Source organism: Labeo rohita, chromosome 13 (assembly GCF_022985175.1).
Source record: "Labeo rohita strain BAU-BD-2019 chromosome 13, IGBB_LRoh.1.0, whole genome shotgun sequence".
In the NCBI taxonomy this organism is placed as follows: Eukaryota; Metazoa; Chordata; class Actinopteri; order Cypriniformes; family Cyprinidae; genus Labeo; species Labeo rohita.
In genome coordinates this window covers 29,560,923-29,584,978 of record NC_066881.1, presented here as the reverse complement: position 1 = coordinate 29,584,978, position 24,056 = coordinate 29,560,923, and the positions used below count along the sequence as shown (strand labels likewise).

Below are 24,056 nucleotides of genomic sequence, written 5' to 3'. Positions count from 1 at the left end.
TCACTTCACAGCTCATGCATCAGCAAGACCGCTGCTAGAGAAGATTTAGACCTGTCCACAGTGTTGTGGTGTCAGTCAGCTTGGGAGATGGTCAGTTGTAATTCCGAATATTGTTGTTTCCAGTATCAGGTTTGTCTACAGCCACCAGTCTCGACACGCCCCTGCAGTCACCTCAGAGCACGACAGTGAGGAGAAAAGAAACCTTTTAAATGTCAAACACTCTCTCCTGCGAGAGATAACAGGGAGAGCCTCAATTATACACACATCCCTCCCAACCATCCAGCAAACGTTCCTGCACCTCAGCGACACACACGAACACAACCCCTATCCAGGTCGAAATTAAACGTGGAGAAGCGGTGCGCCGCTAGATACTGTCAGATTGAAGACATAATTGCTTGGTCTTTGCGAGCTTAACCTGAATGACAATAAGAATCAATAGAGCAGGAGCAAGAGAGGAGTGTACTGAGAGAATGAAGCGGAGATAAACAGTAGGAAAACAAAGAAAAAACCAAGAGATTTGGTCCGCACGCTTGAGGAGCCGACTCTCAGTGGAGACGCGCGGCCGCTGGATTAATCCCATCAGACAAGGCTGCTCCAAATGTCATCGGAGCGGTGAAGGACATGATAACCTTTCGCCACACACGCCAACCCTTTCTGACACCCCTCTCCTAAATTCCCACACACTTTAACCCTCTCATTATCAGATGGACGCAAATATGCACAGAAAGCGACATGACAGGCACAAAGCGGCGCGGCGCACGCAGGTAAAGCCCGCGCGGGTGGTTGTTGTCGGCGGCTGGGCAGAGAGCGGGTCACTGATGTGAGACATCAATTTCCAGGTAGGCTGCTCTCAGCGGCTCCAGCAGGTATCAGCCGACACACACCTGCCCCTGATAAGCAGCTGCCGCAAAATGATCTCAACCGCACACACACAAGCGCGCACAACATGCATTATTCACACACACACAGACCGGCACATCCATGCACGCCTAAACGGCGCACACAGAAATATTGAGAAATTGGACGAGTCATGCTGTTCTTTCAGATATACGATTTTCCTTGAGCTGGGATACTAATAAATCAAATAAACATTTATAAACAACTACAAATGGCATACACTACCAGTCAAAAGTTTTTGAACAGTAAGAATTTTTGTCTTCTGCTCACCAAGCCTGCATTTATTTGATCTAAAGTACAGAAAACAATTTTACAGTTCTGAAATATTTTTACCATTTAAAATATCTGTTTTTTATTTGAAAATATTTTAAAATGTAATTTATTCCTGTGATTTCAAAGCTGAATTTTTAGAATCATTACTCCAGTCACATGAGCCTTCAGAAATCTTTCGAATATTCTGATTTGCTGCTCAAAAGATATTTATTATTATTATTATTATGTTGAAAAAAACTGAGTAGAATTTTTTTTAGGTTTCTATAATGAATAAAAAGTTCAGAAGAACACCATTTATATGAAATAGAAATCTTTTGTAACATTATAAATGTCTTTATTATCACTTTTGCTCAATTTAAAGCATCCTTGCTAAATAAAAGTATTAATTTCTATCATTTATTTCCCCCCAAAAATAAAAATTATACCAACTCTACTGAAGCTTTTGAATGGTATAGTGTATAATGTTAAAAAAAAAAAAAACATTTTATTTCAGATAAATGCAGATCTTTAGATCTTTCTATTCCTCAAAGAATCCTTAAAAAATTACTCAACTTTTTTAAATATTGATAATAATGTTTCTTAATCAGCATATTAGAATGATTTCTGAAGGATCATGTGACGCTGAAGACTGGAGTAATGATGCTGAATATTTAGTTTTGACCACAGGAATAAATTACATTTTAAATTATATTCAAATAGTTATTTAAAATAGTAAAAAAATATGTAATTACTGCTTTTGCTGTGTTTTGGATCAAATAAATGCAGGCTTGGTGAGCAGAAGAAAAAAAATCTTAAATGTTCAAAATTTTTGACTGGTAGTGTAAATAGAATCCCTAACCATGAATCAGAATTTCTCTAAAAGCTCAAACACACATAGTTAAAGTTAAAATTGAACAAATTAAATTTTAGACACCATAAGTAACAATTTTAAAATGTGTCAGTGTAGTGAACTAACTGACCTTAAAGGAGAACTCCACTTCCAGAACAATGCGCATCCCAGAGCCTGTGCTACACGAGGTTTTGTGCTTAAAAAGTATAAAAAAATTGTATATTTAGTTTTGCTAGATAAGACCCTTCTTCCTTGGCTGGGATCATTTAGAGCCCTTTGAAGCTGCATTTAAACTACATTTTGGAAGTTCAAAATCGGAGCACCATACCAGTCCATTATAAGGAGAAAAAACCTGAAATGTTTTCCTCAAAAACCATAATTTCTTTACGACTAAAGAAAGAAAGACATGAACATCTTGGATGAAAAGGGGGTGAGTACATTATCTGTAAATTTTTGTTCTGGAAGTGGAGTTCTTTTCCAGCAGTGATAATAAATCTTTTGATTTCTAAAAGATCATGTGACACTGAAGACTGGAGTACTGATGCTCAAATTTCAGCTTTGCATGACACCCAGCTTACTCTCTCTTTGAACTGTTGCTGTCTGGCCGGTGCTACAGAGCACTGAGCACCAAAACAGCCATACAGAAGAACAGTTTTTGCCCCCAGGCCATATCCCACCTGAACAACACATAACACAACTCAGTACTGTACATCTGTAAATAACTCAGCACATATGCACATTCACAATTCTGTCTATGGACATTTTCTTTTTCCTCTATATTTTATTACTATTGTTATTTATAATTTATTGTCTTATTCTCTTTATTAGTAGCGTTTTTATTATCTTAAATTATATGTATGTCTGCACTATGTTTGTATATTCTGTACTGGAAGCTCCTGACACCAAGACGAATTCCTTGTGTGTGTAAACACACTTGGCAATAAAGCTCTTCCTGATTCTGATTCAGTATTACTGCTTTTACTGCAACCTTGGTGAGGATTTCTCTCAAAAACACTGAACAAAACTTAGCGACCCAAAAGGCTTGGGTAGTGTCCCCTTTTCTTTTTTTCTTTAATTCTAATAATTCACTTATAATTTTAGCAAGATTTTTACATCAAACAACATCATAATTCAGAAGTAATAGGCTTTTTTTGGTCCTGTTTTTGACACCCCTCGCTGGAACGCTCTGTTTGAATAGGCATGACAGATTGTAGCCTCAGAAGTAAACGCTTGTGTATGTTTTGTAGAGTCAAAACTTCATAGCAAATAGTACGTCTCCTCAACAGGCTGCTGATTTCATGTCTGAAGCAGTGAAGATCTAATAGGTCTGTATGAGACTAAACTGGCCTCTTGTGATCTCAGTCTAGTTTTTGTTGGTTTGCATACATCAGGTAGCACATAAAATTTTATGGTAGCTGTGTTCCCTTTAGTCTCAACACAGACATAATGCTCAAACAGAGTCACACTTACGAATCCTTACTATTCCCCATCAGGCTTCATGAAGCTCATGTGTGATGTAACAGCATTGAGATACAGTCTCAAATGGCTCATGCCTTGTGTTTCCCCAGGGATGTAACCTTACACACCTGCAGCCTGAGTAAAGGTCAGTCAGAGAGATCATATAAACGTCAGCCGGGACAGAGACAGACACGCTACGGCAAAAAGTGTCTGAACACTCGCTTTCATTTTTCATAATCGTCTGCGTGAAAACGAATACGTAAATTAAAATCTGAATTTTTGAAATTTTGAATGTTAAAATACCTTCCCCTATGCCAGTTTAATAAAGCAACGGCATGGTTCTGATAGAATCTGATGTTTTTTTAAAAAATTACATTAGGTTTGAGCAAGGAAAGAGTTTGGTAAAGTGAGCTTATTACTGCAGGAGCGTCTGTGAACACTTCCAAATGACCCCAATCAATTACACATTAAAGCTAGCATCAGAAATATGCAAGCCCTTATAAATCATAAGACAATGATGGGGTCACCGAGAGGGGAAAAGAGGTAGAGGTGCTGAAGGACGCTGTCTTTATGCTCTACTCCTGTTTAAAGTAGTTATATGTGTCACGGTTATTTGTTAACCCTTTTTTAGACAACTAATGTACACTAGTGGATGAACTAATGGTCAATATCTATAGAACAGTAAAGTTGATAGTCAAATTATCATTCATCCAGAGGAAAAAAAAATTGTTATTTATTAATCTATTAAGAAGTTGCTATGTTATTGAACAAATGAACTCTTATTGTATAGTGCTACCCAGTTGGTAATACTATTCTAATAATTATTTCATTGTACACAGTACCTTTGTTTAATTCCATTGCTCAAGGCATATGGTGATGGTGTGTGGTCAGTAGAGCACAAACAGTGCAATGTGATTGTCCAGAGCCCAGAGAACACCATAGTGCTTTTAACATTGGCTAAACCCCAGGATATCGCCATTCTAAATCCCACTTTTTACCCCAGGAAAAGGTGTCTTACATTCGTAATTTAGAAGCAGGGTTAGCACTGCTTTTCACCCAGGGTTATTAAACTTTGCTCTGGAGCAGGGCTAGCAGCAATTTTCCGGTGTTTAAGGGATAGTTCACCCAAAAATGATAATTACCCTATGATTTACCCACCCTCAAGCCATCCTAGGTGTATATAACTTTCTTCTTTCAGACAAATACATTTGTAGTTATATTAAAAAAATGTCCTGCTTCGTCCAAGCTTTATAATGGCAGTAAATGGGCGTTGAGATTTTGAATTCCAATAAAGTGCATCTATCCATCATAAAAAGTACTCCGCACAGCTCCGGAAGGTTAATAAAGGCCTTCTGAAGTGAATCAATGGGTTTTTGAAAGAAAAATTTAAAGGAGAACTCCACCAGAACAACAATTTACAAATAATGTACTCACCCCCTTGTCATCCAAGATGTTCATGTCTTTCTGTCTTCAGTCATAAAGAAACTTAGAGAGGTGGACATCGTTGTACCTTTTTGTTTGTAAACAGCGTTTACAAACTTACCTGCACTTTCTTAGTCTTTGCGTGTTCGCTTTGTAAACACTGGGTCTGTAGTTCCGCCTACGTTCCGCATGACCTTTCGACATGATTCAATAGTACGTAGCGTCGTGAACGCGCATCCCAGAGCCTGTGCCACACAAGCTTTTGTGCTTAAAAAGTATTAAAAAAAATTACTTTCCGAAAAAAATGACAGATCATTTCGCTAGATAAGAAAAAAAACATAATTTCTTCACGACTGAAGACAGAAAGACATGAACATCTTGGATAACAAGGGGGTGAGTAAATTATTCATGAATTGTTATTCTGGAAGTGGACGTCTCCTTTAATATAACTCCAATTGTATTCGTCTGAAAGAAGAAAGTCATACACACCAAGGATGGATTGAGTGCGTTTTTGGGTGAACTATCACTTTAACACTGCACTGTGGTCCCAAACTTGTAGAATGTTAAACAATTCAGTGTCAGAATGTTACGGCTAGATGCTTAGCAACAGACACCCAATGGAGTGCATCATATTACCGACCATAACAGTCGTTTCAACATTTAAGTGGAAAAATGTCAAATGGTGACAGAAAACGTGTGAACTGGAGCGAAGAAAAGACCGTTTCATTTTTACATTTATGGTCTGTAAACTGCATTCTGGAAAACTTATAGTAACAGTTAACAGGCAATATATAAGATGAGGATGCCTGCTAGAGCCGCTAAACACTTCGCATGCTGCGGCTGTCCAAACAACGGCGCTGACATAGCACATATGCAAATAAGAACGTTAACCCAGTGTGAAACGTGAAGCGAGACTACCCAGGATTCTGTTTACCCAGGGTTTAGAATGACCTAGGGTTAACTATTTTGAGTGTGAAAGGCCTTCAATACTTTTCCTCACACACTATACAGCAAAAGCCTGATGGATGGTGTGTTTACAGACACCATTCAAGCATACAGCATTTTCTCCTGGAACGAGAGCGAGGGAGCATAAATGTCGTCGCCATTATAAGTTACTGGAACTAGAGCAACCCGAGGTTAAGCAAGTGGTTCAAGGGCACAACGGCGATAGCTCATGGGTCGCCTTTTGAAGGGTTCAAACGTACAACCTTTTGTTACATGCCCAGATCTTTAGCCACCAGGCTAGAGCACTCCCCTTTCTCTATTTATTTTTAAACACGATCTTTATTTATTGAAAGCCTGCCTCCTTTACAGCCAGAGTTGAACCAGCCACCCAAAGTTGGCCAACTACCAACATTTGAAATTGACTAGCAATTTACTACATTTCTGAGTGAAAATGGTTTCTACACCATTTTTTTTCTCAGTGTGTATAGACAGATGCACAGAAGAAATAAAATGATAAAAGTTTAGAACAACATGAGGATAAATAAATAACAGAATTTTCATTTTTAGGTAAACTATTCCATTAAGATCCTTTAGGCCATTATTGTATCATATCATTCAGCAGCCAAATAAATCACTTCCTTCATCATCAACACAAGTTCCTCCAAGGTAAGTCTCCAAAACACATGCCGCTGTTTAAACTAGCTTTTAAATGAGATGAGAACGCACCCTGCCAAACAGAACCTGAGGCCGTAACCACTAAAATAATTGCTCCAAGCTCTTAGAAATAAACTGTTTAACGAGGCCACTCATTTAGCTGTCAATCACAGAGTCATTTACATTTGAGAGAGCAGGACTGCTCAAAGGAGAGCTTTCTCCTGAGGAAATTTTCTTCAATTCAAATCAACTCAATAAAGCTTCAGAGCGATTGTCTTTCCAGCAGGTATGAATTTTCTCTTTTAAAATTCACCATTTGAGAAAAACTATATTGCATGAAGCTTTGAAAACTATTATATGTAGGCAGAACTTTCATTCATTTCTATATAGAACTTCTAAGCGATAATTGAGTGGATGAATTCTTGAGTTCAAATAACGATAAAAAAGAGTTAATATATACAGGTGCTAATTCTATATTACAACTCACCAAATAGTAAAAAGTCAACTTTAACTCACTATCATGTCATTCCAACCCAAATTAGTTTTATTCTTCCATAAAGCACAAAAGGGCAAAATCCATTCGAGGAAAGTAGTAGGTGATTTATATTGTCAAGCTCTAAAACTACAAATGGCACCGGTAGTATATGCATGAATAGATGTTAAATTATATTACCAAAAAAGCCAAAAAGCACCACAGAAATAGTCCATATGACTAGTACAGTTTATTACAAGTCTACTGAAGCTATACAATAGTTTTGTCTCATAGACCAAAAGACTCAGAATTGGTTCAAAAGTTTGTAGTTAGTAAAATTTTTTGTTGATTCGAAAGAAATTCTCTTATCCTCACCAAGGCTGCTTTATTTGGTCAAAAAGGCTAAATTAAATAAAATTAAATAATTAAATTAAATTACTCCTGAATTTTCAATAGGCAATACTGAAATCATTACGCTGTAGTAGGCTGTAGTTCTCAATTATATGCTGATCTGCTGCTCAAGATATTTTTCATTATTATAAATGTTGAAAAGATTTGTGCTGCTTAATATTTTTGTGGAAACTGATACAGTTTTTAAAGATTTTTTGATTAATTGAAAGTTCAAAAGCCATCTACAAATACAAATACTTTGTAATACTAATTGTCTTTTCATTTACTTTTGATCAATTTAATGAATCCTTACAGAACAGAAGTATTATTAAAAAAAATAAAAAATGTTACGGACACAAACTTAAAAAAAAAAATTCAATAAAATAAAATAAAAGTGTTGAAAACAGTTTAAAACATGTTGAAAACAGTTGTGTTGATTAATATTTTTGTGGAGACAGATACATTTTTAAAGATTTTTTGATTAATTGAAAGTTCAAAAGTTTTCAAAAGAAATTTATTTGAGATACAAATACTAATTGTCTTTTCATTTACCTTTGATGAATTTAATGAATCCTTACAGAACAAAAGCATTATTTTAAAAAAAAAAAAATCTTATGGAACCAAACTTTTCAAAATAAAATAAAATAAAATAAAATAAAATAAAATAAAATAAAATAAAATAAAATAAAATAAAATAAAATAAAATAAAATAAATATTTACTGAACAGATACATTATTTAAAACAAAATAATAATACTGACCCAAACCTTTAAAACCAAGATGAGTAGCTGGAGTACCTACTCATATCTTTTAGTCCATCCAAACTGTGGTAAGGAACTCTTAGACATTATCAGTATGCTTGAGAAAGACTTTGGTAGTATTCATCCAGAGGTCAATTCCTGCCCCTTTTTTATTCAATTAGAAAAGCCAAGGAGCTCATTACAGAGAAGATTTAAACATGCAAAAAGTGGCCCTCACAGACACACTCATACATGCATTAATGCAATTGCATTTGATTATTTCCATCTCAGCATAAGGGAGAATGTGCATGTGGGAGAGATAGAATGTGTGAGGCTTAATTGCCATGTTGAAACTGAGTCTGACTAAACAAGTGGATCAAAATAAAGTGGATTATCAGATTAAAGGGTTTTGCCACACGCTGTGCTTAAGTTAAATACATACTAAACTTCCTCTGGAATCACACTCTGCTAAATCACCACACACAGCACAAATCAAGAGAGAAAGTAGTGTAATTTGTTAGATGTTCATTATTCAGCAGGTGTTTATCATGTTAATGTGACGCGGTGTGGGAAACATTTCATGTACACTAATTGATTTGAAGAATTTCTCCATATGGGATTCCAGGCATTTTTGCAAAAAGTGCTACGGTTTCAAGTATGTACTTGTGTGTTAAGGGATGCAACAGAGGCCATCTGTTCAGGGACTCTGAAAACAATAGTCTATTTTTTAAAAATTCAAATCTGTACATTCCATTTCATGCTTTTGAATCTGAATGTTTTATGCATGTAACTTGAAAACATGCTAAATCTGTTTTCTTTCATATTTGCGTGTAATTTTTAAATGTGCGTATAATTGAAGGGCTCTGTTACAGTAGTCTAGTAAATATGTGGAACTGTACACAAAATACACTTACATGCAGTTCCACATTTCTCGTTCACAAACATGATAAAGCCTTACCCAGTTGCCAGTCAATTTTTTGAACAGAAGATTTCTAATGTTTTTAGAATTCTCTTCTGAATTTATTTGATCCAAAATACAGCAAAATCAGTAATATTGTGAAATATTTTTACCATTTAAAATAACTGCTTTTAATTTGAATACATTTTAAAATGTAATTTATTCCTGTGATCAAAGCTAAATTTTCAGCATCATTACTCCAGTCTGCGTGATCCTTTAGAAATCATTCTAATATGCTAATTTGTTGTTCAAGAAACATTTTTATTATTATTATTATTAGCAAATCAGAATATTATAATGATTTCTGAAGGATCATGTGTAGTAATAATGCTAAAAATTCAGCTTTGAAATCACAGGAATAAATTACATTTTACAATGTATTCAAATATAAAACTGTTATTTTAAATAGTAAAAATATTTCAAAATTGTACTGTTTTTGCTGTACTTTGGATCAAATAAATGCAGGCTTGGTGAGCAGGAGAGACTTCTTTAAAAACATTACTGAAATCACAAAAATCTTACCGTTCAAAAACTTTTGACTGGTAGTGTACTTACATGGACATTAAAACAACAAAAACAGAACAACCACATTATATGCGAACACAATCTAAGCACACTTCTAAAGTCACACCTATTAGATCACAATGACTCAGCTGGACAGACAAGGAACCTAATCCCACCAATCAGAGATCATGGAAATCTGACCAGAGAGGATCGAGTATCCAACTCCATTTTGGACTCATTACAACACCTGGCACATACCCATCTCACACAGAGCCTCAATATTAAAACTAAAAGTTACAGTCAGAAACAAAAAGTGTTTTACAGTCAGATGCTTTGATTAAAAAAAAACTAGTAGACTGTAGTTCACACTGTAAACCTATCCAAACCATGCTACAAAGAATCTCTGAAAAACAATCCTTTTTAAGCATGTATAAACACCAGAGAGCTGTGAAGGTCAGGTCAGGACACCACAGGAACATCACATTTATCTAATTCTATAATAACCTGTGCTGTAATTATATAACCACCAGAGTTGAAGCCAAGATGAGACCCTTTATAGAGTGTTTTCATGACATGTCATCAGTCGGCCATATTGAACTTAATGCCACTGAACTGACCTAAACTCACATATTTTGCTGATCATTGCTGCTGAAAATGGTCAATTAATGTCATGTTTTGGGCTGTGGATACATCTGGAGTACTATAGACTGCCAAAAATGATAACAAATCAAGAAGAAGAGTGCAAAAAACTGTCTGAGGAACAAAAGGCATTTGTGGTTGGCCAAACTGAACAAGGATTTCCAGGGCAAGAATTTTGACAACATTTGTGTTTGTTCTTATCATTTCCAGTCAGGTAGGTAAAATATCAGCCCAATCTCTTAACAAATACTGCTCATATGTATCTTTACCACTTATTAACTTTAGGTTTCAAAATATTGTGCCCTTTCCTGCTTTCTAAGTCCTTCTCTATATGATTTAGCAGCTTCCACACGTTTCCGTGATTTAGACAGCATAAATGAGCAGAACAATGTATTTAGTAGTACATTAACCATGCTGTTGTTTACATCCAAGTATCTCCAATATGGCAGAGCATCCGGGAAACTGACCAAATTGTGCAAACCCTCTATAACCCAGACCAAAAAGAGACTCCTTCAGGTCCAGATCCAAACCCAAATATAACCTCCAGACCAACTGACAGAAGAACCAGGCTGTCCATTTCAATCAACTTAAGGAGATATTTCATCCAAGAATGAAAAATCTGTCACCTTCATGTCATTCCAAACCTGTAACGGTACATTCTCACGGTAAATTGGAGGGTGTGGCTGGAACTTGGTGCTGACACGACCATCATAGTGACAGCAGCCAATCACATTACTTTTCTGTTATTTGCATAAGGTGATCTGTTTGGCTGATGCCTGCCTTGCCGCTTGAAAAACTGAAAAACTTCTGCCGCAAACAACGCCAGTGGCGTGGCGCAATGGACTCTGGCAACTCTTGACGTCACTCCATTCAAAGTAAACGAGAGCCGTTGACACTGACGCCCTGCTGGGGCGTCACGTTAACGCTTGATGGAGGGAGTGGCTAAAGCCTGGTGATGACGCGCCCGTCATAGTGACAACAGCCAATCACATTACTTTTCTGGTGTTGAATGAACGCAGTTAGCTAGCATCTGCACTAGTATTTTTGGCGATCTGATTGGCTGTCGCCTGTGTTGCCGCTTAAAAAGGTGAGAAGTTTTCAACTTCTGGCAGCAGCAACGGCAGTTACGCGACACAACGAACCTCAGCAACACTTGGCATCACTCCATTCAAAGTAAACGCGAGGCCTTGATGCTGACGCCCCATGTGAATGCACCGTAAGACCTTTGTTCAGTAACACAACTACCACATTCAAGGCTCAGAAAGGTAGTAAGAACATTGTTCAAATAGTCCATGTGACATAAATGGTTCAACCTTAACTTTACGAAGCTCCAAGAATACTTTTTGTGCGCAAAGAGAACAAAAATAACAATAATGCAATACAAAAACTACTCTATACCTTCATAAAATTACGACTTAGCCACTGATTTCACATGGACTATTTTAACAATGTTCTTACTATCTTTCTGGGCCTTGAACATGGTAGTTGCTTTGCCGTCTATACAAGGTCAGAAAGTTCTTGGATTTTATCAAAAATATCTTAATTTGTATTCTGAAGATTAACAAAGGTCTTACAGGTTTGGGACAACATGAGAGTGTGTAATGACAGAATTTTCATTTTTGGGTGAACTATCCCTTTAATGTACCACCAAGAATTTGATTGTCTGAAACCAATGACCGAGACACACATCCAGACAAAGTATCTAAGTTTTCATACCCAGATCATGCAATGCACATTAATGTCTTCAACCTCTGGTTCACCTAAGCGGTGCATTTGTGGGCTCTTAATGAAGTCTTCAAACTCCTCTCAGTGGTAGCAGCAGACTGCTGTTAAACTAACATTATAATTATCTGCAGTATGCCCTTTATTCAAAGCCAAACAGGCCTGAAGTATTCTGTCATTTAAACAGATGAATGCGCGTGCTACAGTTAGCTAATTGACTAATTAGTCTAATTAAGCCACTTGCCAATTTGGGAGTGAGCAAACAGAGGCGTCTCAGCGGAATTTTCCAGATAGAAGGAAGGAGAGGGTCGTAAATTGGCTGGCTGATAAACTGCTGCAGTGTGACACCAGCTCAAAATACATACAAGCTGTACCATACGGACACTAAGGGCAATGGTAACATTTACTCAAATTTACATTAAGAAAGTCATGAAACAATAATTGTTACAGCAATTTAGCACAGGTATGCAGTGAACAATGGGAAGAAGAGTGCCTAAAACTCCCTAAAACACTTATACACTGTAAAATCTCTGCAAAGTGGTCAGATTAAATATACAAGACCATTGCACGATACCTAAAATAATAATAATAATAATAATAATAATAATAATAGGCTTTTGGCCTAAGAGCCCACAAATGTCTTAAAAACTGGCAAAATAAAATAAAATAAAATAAAATAAAATAAAATAAAATAAAATAAAAAATGTGTTTGGAAATGTCCTAAGCAAGTGGGATTTGAGAGATTAGCATAACATTTGTGATGAATTTGCATCAATGGAAAACTCAACTATTTAAACATATTTCATTAAATAAATAATAAACGAATATGGTCTTAAAAACCAGCAGCATAAATAAAATAAAATAAAATAAAAGAATTACTTTAACAGAATTTGCCATTATAATGTAACCGAGTAAATGGTCTTAACCAGCAGCGTAAAACAAAACAAAACAAAACAAAACAAAAAACATGTTTGGAAATGTCCTAGGCAAGTGGGATTTTAGAGATGACTTTGCATCAATGGAAAACTATTTAACATATTTCATTAAATAAACAAATAATAAATGAATATGGGGAAAATACTGGTTATATATCATCTCTACTGGTCAAAGCTGACAGTAAAGAAATTTATAATGTTACAAAATATTTCAAGTAGTTCTATTCTAAACTTTCTATTCATTCAAAAAAAAAATGGTTTCCACAAAAAAAGATTAAGCAGCACAAGTGTTTTCAACATCGATAATAAGAAGAAATGTTTCTTGAGCATAAAATCAGCACATTAGAATGATTTCTGAAGGATCATGTGACTGGAGTAATGATGCTGAAAATTCAGCTTTGCATCAAAGGAATTAATTACATTTTAAAATAAAACAAAATAAAAAACACTTACTTTAAATTACAATCCCATTACACAATATTACTGTACAATTCACTGTATTTTTGATTAAATAAATGCTTTGGTGAGCATTAAACAACTTACTATTCTAAACTATTGAATTGTAGTGTACATTTAGAGTGTTACAAATTCCACATTTCATTTGTCCCTTATAAATAAGCACATTCTCACTGAACAAACACACTGACAAAAATTCATCAAGCAACATGAAGCACTTGATCCTGTACAAACACAGATACTGCTCGCCGTGATTATATGCATATGCACACACCCCAGTGAAAAGTGAGCGTCTCCGTCAAGTCATGAGTGTGAGTGTATTGCTTGCACGCGTTCATTCGTGTAAGTGTGTGTGTTTGTGTCGGGGTGTGCCAGTGCGTGTGTGTCTTTTGGAAGTCCTCCAGTACGAGGACATCTGCGCTACTAATAAACTATAACTCTGACAAATTGGCACTGTCCAATCATCCACCCTCTCCATGAATAAGCCATCAGAGTCATCCAATCAGACATGGCTGATGGCTTCGGCCACCAATCAGAGTCAGGCAGGGCAGAGAGGACACACAGGGCACGCTGACACTGCTGCGGGTGGAAATGAACCCTGATTGAACCGACGCTGGTCTGGGAACAGCTTGTCACATCCTAATTAATCTCAATAAACAGAAATGAACGTATCAGAATCTGAACGACTACTCTTTTAACCGGTCATATAAAAAGTATTCGACTAGTTGTGAGTTCAGTGTTAACCTCACGTAATTGGCTCATCAAACATCATGTAGCATCAGTGTCTTTGCTGTTCAATGCTGCTTTGATGGAGTGTGTGAGACAAGGAAATGTTGATGCTTACAACACTTCATCAGTTTTAGGGCGGGTCACAGGAATTTTGGCTTGAATGCACGTAACAGAGGGAGGGAAGGAGAAACGGATCCAAGATCAATGCCATAAAAACCATTCAAACTTGCACTAAATTATAATCAACCAAATTAAATAATGCAGATGATAATATTATGATAACATGATATCATGGTCACGAGATGAAAAGTTTGACATAATGTTTAAACCAGCCCTGCATCCAAACATGCATACTTCTGAAATAATAAGTACTGAAATGAGTAGAAAGATCAAACGTTTTGATTGACAGGTGATCTGACCAATCATTACACCGAATCTGCCATTAAAAAAAACTTGAAATAAAAAAATGTTCTGATGTTCATTTGTGTTTTTTTCGTGCTTTAAAGGAGAAGTCCACTTCCAGAACAACAATTTACAAATAATTTACTCACCCCCTTGTCATCCAAGATGTTCATGTCTTTCTTTCTTCAGTCGTAAAAAAAAGTTTCAGCATTCAGAAAACATTTCAGCATTTTTCTCCATATAATGGACTGACATGGTGCCCTGATTTTGAACTTCCAAAATGCAGTTTAAATGCAGCTTCAAATGATCCCAAATGTGATTGTAAACGATCACAGCTGAGAAAGAAGGGTCTTATCTAGTGTAACGACCAGTTATTTTAAAAAAATAATACAGTTTATATGAAGAAGATTTTTTAAAGAATTTTTTTTATTATTAAAAAAAAATTATGCTCACAAAGGCTGCATTTATTTGATCAAAAATACAGTAAAAATATTAATATTATGAAATAATATTCCATCTACGCAACACTTTCTGTTCTATTTTTGTTTCATCTTTTTATTTAAAAAAAAAAACCTTGACTCTAACATTAGCGTTCTATAATATCTACTTGTTTTCTTTTTATTTATTATAAAAAACATTAAAAAAAAAAACTTGCCCTTGCTACACGTACTTGTTAAACTAACCAGGACTTGTCACCGCTCTTACATATTGTTGCTTTTTTGTTGGTTTGATTGCTTCAATTATCCTCATTTGCAAGTCGCTTTGGATAAAAATGTTTGATAAATGATTAATGTAAAATGTAAATATTATTACAGTTTAAAACAACTCTTTACTATTTGAATATATATAAAAAAGTAATTTATTCCTGTGATGCAAAACTGAATTTTCAGCATCATTACTTCAGTGTTTAGTGTCACATGATTCTTCAGAAATCAATCTAATATGCTGATTTGCTGCTCAAGAAAAATTTCTTATTATCGATGCTGAATATTTTTGTGGAAATCAGTTTAAAAGAACAGCATTTGAAATAGAAATCTTCCGTAAAATTATAAACGTCTTAACTATAACTTTGATTAAATTAATGCATTCCTGCTGAATAAAAGTATCGATTTCTTTCCAAAAAAAAAAAACTTACTGACCCAAGACCAAGTTTAGACACTTTTAGACAATATTAGCAGGTAAATGAAATAAATTAGTAAGAGTGTGAGTTTGCATTTTAAGATTTTTTTTCTGTTCTAAAAATCCATAGGGCCTACGTTGAAGAAACACCCTGTAATGCGTAATAATGTATTAGAGGCACAGTAGTGAGCTCTTCTAAAACGCACATCTAAACACACACACTTGTTTCCAGACAGTTCAGGTAAAATGGGCTGGATGGCAGAATTCAGAGATTTTATGGATAAGTGAGGTATAAGTGTATTTGCGGTTCAGAGAGCCTCCTATCAGCAAGGAGGCCCGGATAGATCTATTTTAAAACCAACTCACGACAACACGCGGCAAGGTGATGAAAACCCTGACACTCTCAAATTGCCCTGTCAATCATCAGGGTCCCTAAAATCGCTGAAATACATACAGGCACAGACAGAAACTTAAAGACAGAGATCGTTAGAATAAAACAGCTTGAGACCAAACACAGAGTTGTCTAAACCAACTATACAACACAAGAAAAAAAAATGTGCATTCCTAATTTTACTGCAATCATATACTTCTCTTCCCGGTCTATGATGTAATATCACAGAGGACTGGTTTGCTGACACTGTCCTAGTCTTTTTACAGCTCTGAGGGAAATACTTAAAGTTTATGTGTGATTTTTTTTTTTATTCCTTCAGGTGACATCAATGATTATAATTATGTAGATAATAAAGTACACACTTCAGCTTAAAAGATGCAGAACAATACAGAAATATTGATTAATATATGTATAAGAATTGATAAAATGCTTCAGTTTATTAAAAAGTACTGCTGTGTATTTTTCTAAGTATTTTTCTGTATTTCAGTATTAAACAACATGTCAAAGACAAACTGTACTGAAATCAATTGTGAGTTGAGTCTAATATTCAAGTAAAACAGAACTTAAAGCATATTGAGTTTATAACATTCGATGCTGTATTTCTAGTATAATGCATTAAATGCACGAAAAAAGTTCATGTTTTTAAACTTACAACAGAAGAAAACACATTAAGGAAATATATTTAATTGTTTTTGCTCTTGGTGACTCCTTATGAGTTTTTTTTTTTGTTTTTTTTTTTAATGAAGAGAAACTACTTTTTAGACCTAAAACACAGGGCAAGTGCTTTATTCCATATATACGTATATTCTAAATGTGTTTATCATTCAGAAAATGGAAAAACGGAAGCAAATAAGGAAGAGTGAGGCAAACTGAGGGTCAGATAAGAGCACAAAAGCAGCTTATGATAACAAGAGGTCACAAGGTTAAATAAACATGCAAGCACTTCGACCTAAAGACAGGAAAACTATGAATAAGGGATGAAGTGGTGTAGAAAGAGGAGAGATGGGAAATATAGACAGCAAGGAAGGATTAACGCCCTTTATAAAATGAAAAAGCTTGCCAAAAAATATACTGTACATGTCGAAAATCAGCATGGCTGTATTGCCAGTTCTTAACAAGAGATGAAACTTTGAAAAAGAGGGTTTTACCATGCAAAATGTTTAACCGTATCACAAAAAATATATATATATATATACTAAAAATGACAAAAATAAACTAGTCAACCAGCTCATCTGCTGATTTTGGTCAGTGGTCTCTATGCATATCTTGTATTTTAGCATTTTCATCCAAACAGACCTTCAAAATGACGTACCTTTCAAATATTTAATTCACCTGATTATCTAAAAAAATAAAATAATATATATATATATATATATATATTATATTAAAACTTTACATTTTTTATTTATATTTATAGTTTATATTATATATTTTAGCAAAAAAAAAAATCTATATCTAGTTCAGAATCATTTTTCTAATGTGTCTTTTGCTTCATTCACACACAAAAGCAACTGTACTGAAAAATAAGTTAATTTGTGAGAAAGTGTAGAAAGGTCACATCATCAGTGTGTGCACAGACAGAGCAAAATGTGTGTTTGGAAGAGTCACTTACCCACTGGTGTGTCCTCATAGATGAGCAGGTACGACTGGAAGAAGTAATTCTGGAAACGAGGCGGCTGATTAGAGGCTGTAGGAGAGAAAGACAGAGACATGGGTCTTAATAAGAGAAAACACACACAGTTACAGCTGTTACATTAGACGGCAAACAGAAGATGACATCGATGAACACATCAAATGAACACTCTCAATGTAGAGCCGCTTCCAGCTTGGTGTGTGACATGACAATATCTCAGCCACTTCTACTACAGTTAAATAAAATGTTCTCCAAAGGTTCCTCGCACTACTATACCACACCATTTGTCATTGTATAGAGTTGGCCGTTTCTTTGTGGTACTAACTGAAAATACAATGTAACTAACTTAACTACATTTTGCAATAGCTCAGATTTTTCCCTGTAACTAGCTATTTTAATATAAAATTCCTTACCTATATTTTTTTATTAGTTAATGTATTGTTTTATTCAGAAACAATGTATTAACTTGATCAAAAGTGATAGCAAGGATATTTATGTTACAAAATCTTTTTTTTTTTAATAAATGCAGTTCTTTTTAACTTTCTATTCAACAAGGAATCCTGAAAAATGTGTAACATTTATATGACATTGAAAATGATATTGAAAATTCAGCTCTGCATCACAAAATAAATAACATTTTAAAATATATTAAAATAGAAAACAGTCATTTGAAATGCAATAATGTTTCACAATATTGCTGTTTTTGCTGAATCTTTGATAAAATAAATACAGCCTTGGTGAGCATAAGATACATCCTTAAAATCCTTAAATTATACTAATACGATTAGTATAAGAAACATTCTTAAAATAAATACAATAAAATAATTTTCTTGGTTAAAGAAACAGCACTTACACTATCAAAAAAAGAAAAACAATCTGTTTTATATTTTTCCATGAACATTGTAATCAATATTCTATTTATTAAAGCCAAGTATGAATCTCATCAAGGTAGTGTTTTTAAGCATTTTATTCCAAAATAATAACAGTAACAATTTAGACAATATATTTTACGTGAACTTATGCTCAGCAATTATTTGTAATAGTTAACTTCTAACTATTTCTGAATTTTATATATATATATATATATAGAGAGAGAGAGAGAGAGAGAGAGAGAGAGAGACTTTAGACAGCTTAGATATTTGAGTTGATTCAACTTACAATTTTAAGTCAGCTGGGTAATAAACACAGCTTTTAAGTTTAGTCAACTCAAATATCTAAGTTGTCACTTAGTACAACTTAACATTTCAACTTATTTTAGTTGACTGCACTTAAAATTTTAAGGCAGCAGTGTAACAAATTATTCTAAGTTGACTCAGCAAATTATGTTTTTTTTGTTTTTTTAAGTGTATATATAAAATAATAATAAACAGAATATTATTTGTTTTCATACAAAACAGTGTTTAGAGCATAGCACTTCTTATTTGAATTCCCCTACACTAGCACTCAATATTTCACCACTACACAGTTTGCTCTGACATGTGTAAACCTCCCCATCTGCACTTGTTGTGTGCAAGACATGTTTCCCCAGTGTATATACTCGTGTGTGTGTGTTCTCTTTCCAGGGGTAGCAGGAGACAAGCTGATTTGTCAGGAAGATCAGGAGAGCTTTGATCGTGTGCATGGGTAGTGGGCCACAGAGACAACACACACTCCAAAAAGGGCTTGTGCGCGTGTGTGTGTTTGAAGTGCCGGTGTCGGATAGGGTGAATCATTTTTTGACTCCACTTTGAACGCGGCAAGAACAAACCAGATAGAGAGAGAGAGAGAGGGAGGGAGATACCGAGCAAGAAACGAGAGCCATCGACTGTGCATCCGCCAATACGCACTAACTAAAATCAATCTAGAGTAACACGTCAGCCTGTGTTAATTACTGAACCATTACAGAATGGCAGCAGAGATTAAAACGAGTTTTAGGTGTGTGACAAACTGGATCACATATTTAATGAGAGTTCCTGCCAAAAGCGAAGCCTGCCGCATCTGTCCCAGCTCCGGCTCCAGATCTTTACACAGTCATGATAAAATTAATAATCATATCATTATTGTTGCTTAATGAAATTTTCTTTGAGCCCAACGCTTTTAAATTAAATTGTAATGAATACTGAAATTAATACGATTTAATTGAATTTTCACACTTAAGACTAAGGCCTGTTCCACACATACGCCTATGGCTGTGTGCAAAACATAAAAGATGCTCTCTTTGCAGGCAGTATATGGAGGTAGAAATGCAAAAAGTACATCCAAATCAGCAATGCTTTTGCCGCTAAGCCAAGATTTATTATATTTCATAAAATGCACTTTATACCAATTTATAAACACATTCAATACAATACAGTTTAGCTTACACTTTGGGGTTTGTAATAGTAAATAATGGCCTGCTCATGACAATTTTAGAATTTACAGACATTATCAAAGAAAAACTCTATGTCGTAATGAAAGCTCTACAAATGCCTACCGCTGCAGTTGTGTGAAGTATGTGTGAAACAGGCTTGATAGCTGATGTTTTCCCATTGTGACACTGACTGAGAGTCTTTTGAGTGAACAGGTCGGACAGAACCTCACGTCAAATCAGATCTCTTCACAGACACTTCATTTTTTTATCAAGACAGCTCACCTCTCTTCTACCTCTTCCACTATTTACCTTAAAAAGGAACACCAACAGGAATTATTTAGCAGAACATAAGGACTGTTCACCTTCCAAAAAGCTCCAAAATGCCAGAAAATAAGACTCCTGCACTACATTTAAGTCTTCTGACTTTATAAGGGCATTTTTGAAAGACTTGAATTTCTGTTGATCTGTTCTTCAAACAAAGCTATCAAATGTGACCCCGGACCACAAAAGCAGTCATAAATAGCACGGGTATATTTGTAGCAATAGCCAACAATACATTGTGTGGGTCAATATTAACGATATTTCTTCTATGCCAAAAATCATTAAGATATTAAGTAAAGATCACATTCCATTAAGATATTTTGTCAATTTCCTACTGTAAATAACAAAACTTAATTATTTAAAACTTTAAGTATATAAAACTTAATTTTTGATTAGTAATATGCATTGCTAAGAACTTCATTTGGACAACATTAACGGCGATTTTCTCAGTATTTTTTTGCACCCTCAGATTCCAGATCTCAAATAGTTTTATCTTGGCCAAATATTGTCCTATCCTAACAAACCATACATCAGTGGAAAGCTTATTCATATATGGTGTATGAATCTCAATTTCAAAAAAATTGACCCTAATGACTGGTTTTGTGGTCCAGGGTCACAAATAAGACTTGAAATACAGCATAGTCCCAATATAGCAAGTCCCATGGACTACTTTTACGGTATTTTTGTGCCTGTACATTACATAAAGCTATCGTGTGGCTTCAGAAGACTAGAAATATGTGGCCCTGGACCACAAAACCAGTCGTAAGTAGCTAAGTAGTTTGTAGCAACGGCCAACAAAAAAAAAAAACATTCAGCAGTCAATACAGCTTATGCATGACACTGAAAGTCTTCTGAAGCCATACAACAGCTGAATTACAGCTTGTTATTTGCTGGAAATACTGCATTTAAATGCCATTTTTTAATATGAACAATTGCAAAGGAGATTTACAGTCGGCATGACATGAAAATTCACTTCATCTATTTCCTAAATGCATGTAATTGATGTTATTGTAAACAATTCATTCATGCATGTTTAAAGAGCTTCGAATATTAAGTATGAAGGTTCATCTCTAAACTTTTAATGTCAGTAGAGCATAAACAGATTGTACAAATTAAAACAAATTAGCCACCAATTCGCAAAAACAGAAGCAAGTTCAAAATGCCTTGAGTGTCTTGGAAGTGGTAAATAATGTAAATGATGACATAAATTTGTACCTGCATGTCATATAAAGCTATCGTATGGCTTCAGAAGACTAGAAATATGTGAGTCTGGACCACAAAACCAGTCTTAAGTAGCACGGGTATATTTGTAGCAATAGCCAACAATACAATGTATGGGTCAGAAATTATATATTTTTTTATTTTATGCCAAAAATCATTGGGATATTAAATAAAGATCATGTTCCATGAAGATATTTTGTAAATTTCCTACCATATATATATATATATATATATACACATAAACTTAATTTCTGATTAGTAATATGTATTGCTAAAACTTTATTTGGACAACTTTAAAGGTAATTTTCTCAACATTATCTCAGCCAAATATTGTCCTATCCCAGAGGTCTCAAACACAATTCCTGGAGGGCCGCAGCTCCACAGAGTTTAGCTTCAACCAGTGCCAACTCACACCTGCTTGGAAGTTTCTAGTAATCCTGAAGACCTGATTAGCTGGATCAGGTGTGTTTGATTAGGGTTGGAACTAAAATTGCAGAGCAGTGTCCCTCCAGGAATTGAGTTTGAGACCAGTGTCCTATCCTAACAAACCAAGCATCAATGGAAAGCTTATTTTTTCAGATTTCAAATGTATAAATCACAATTTTAAACAATTGACCCTCAAATTGACCCTTATGACTGGTTTTGTGGTCCATGGTCACATATAGTACAAAAGCTTCTTTTTAGGTTACTTTCATGATGTGTTCTTGTCCTTGTGGAAGCTTGACAGTCATGGTCACTATGAGTTTGGATAATGACCGAAGTTTCTTTTTTGTGAACTATTCCTTTAAACCCTCTCTCTCTTTTGGGCGAGAAGTGTTTAACATTCACTCTCGAGTTGTCCTGGGGTTCAGGGCTCAAACTCCCTCCCTAATTTACCTCCATTTCATTTAACCCTCCAAACCCTGAACCAATCACAGAGAGCTAATAACCATGAGAGAACAGCTCCCTCAGGATCTATAAGAGACAGAGAGAGCGGGGCAGATTCATGAAGAAAGATGGAGTGTGTAAATGATTGAGAGAGGTTCAGCCAAAGAAAAGGACACAGACAGGAAGAGGAAGGAAGGAGAGGGCAGTGAATTATAAACTCCTGTGGATGATGTTAAGTGGCAGCGACACTGTGTTGTTAAACGTGCCGCCGCAGATCGCAGGTGTCCGACACACACACGAACGGAGAAGAATGATAGACAGGCGCGAGAGAGCAGTGATGGAGTGAGATGTCTGAAAAAAGACAGGACTCGCGGGCTGATAGAAGGACAACAGGAAGGTAATGAGAGCACGCTGAAAAATGAGAGAAACAGATGAGAGTGACACAGAAGAGACACCGCTGTCAGCACAATCAGAGTTTTAATCTCAAAGTCTGAGAGACACATTTGACCCGTGAGCAACAAGTTAGTGTTGGGGCTGAAGGTGGGTGGGGTGTGATGTCACTGGGCTAATGAATATTAATTAGCTTGTGCAGTTGTTGTTAGATCATCAACATTCATGAGGCAAGCCATCACCTCATGTACTGTTCTTCTAGTAGACGTTTCACACTGATTGGACATCGAAAAAACAATATCAGGCCAGCTTCTTCTGATATTTTTATATTTACTTTTATTAAGGGTCAATTTAACACATTAAGTGAGTAGTTTACTTCCAGAATAGTAATTTCTCACCCCTATGTCATCCAAGATGTTCATGTCTTTCTTTGTACAGTCGAAGTTTTTTGAGGAAATCTCAAATCTTTGGACTTCAATGGGGATCAGCAGGCTTAAGGTTCAAATTGCAGTTTCAATGCAGCTTCAAAGGGGTCTACACGATCCCAGCAGAGGAATAAGTGTCTTATCTAGCAAAAGATGTCATTTACTAAAAAAAATGTAAATGTATATACTTTTTAACCACAAATGTCTTGCACTAGCTTGACTTCACGCATTGGTCATGTTGGAAAGGTCAGGCGTGATGTAGGCTGAAGTATCGTGTTTACAAAGCGAACATGCAAACAAAGTCAAACACCCTTTGCAAAAAAAGGTAAACTAAGGATGTCAGATGATTTTGACGTTTTTCAACCTTTTATTAGGGGTGTAACGATACATGTATTCGTACCGAACCGTCATGGTACGGGCATCTCGGTTCGGTGCATGAGGCCTTACAAATATTCCATAATATTTCCATATTTGCAATGCATCCAAATGTTAAACTATTATTTATTATGTAAATTATAGTACTTTAGTCGCATTCTTACGGTGACACAGTGAGGCGGACGCGCTGATGTTTGTTCGGTGTTTTATTTTGATAAAGTACCAACTGCGCTGTCAAGTTAGCAATGCTAGAAGCCTGGAACTGATATGTTTTGTGTTTGTGTGCGCCGGCGTGATTACTTCAACTTTCCTCATACCAGAAAAATCAACTTAAACAAAAAATAATTAGAATGTTACTTTCTGCCATTTGAGTTTCCTTTCTGTCACAAAACTGAACTGAAACTCAGCAAATATATGTTACGTTACGTGTCGTTTTCCCTTGTCTATGAGTTAACTAAATAAAATCTATTTAAATTATTTAGTCCTTGTATATACATATGTACTGCAGATTTTATAGCCTATATGTGACATTCATTTGATATAATATTTAGTATTTTTAC

At 35.3% G+C, this 24,056-nt stretch overlaps 1 protein-coding gene across 1 annotated transcript in view; it reads right to left on the bottom strand.

The window, feature by feature from the left end:
* cdh23 (cadherin-related 23) overlaps window positions 1–24,056 on the bottom strand; it is a 308,861-nt gene that overhangs the window by 252,213 nt on the left and 32,592 nt on the right. Inside the window, exon 3 of the mRNA XM_051125171.1 lies at window positions 17,548–17,622. Within this exon, the coding sequence (XP_050981128.1) occupies window positions 17,548–17,622 (75 nt within the window). The remainder of the gene's footprint in view (window positions 1–17,547; window positions 17,623–24,056) is intronic.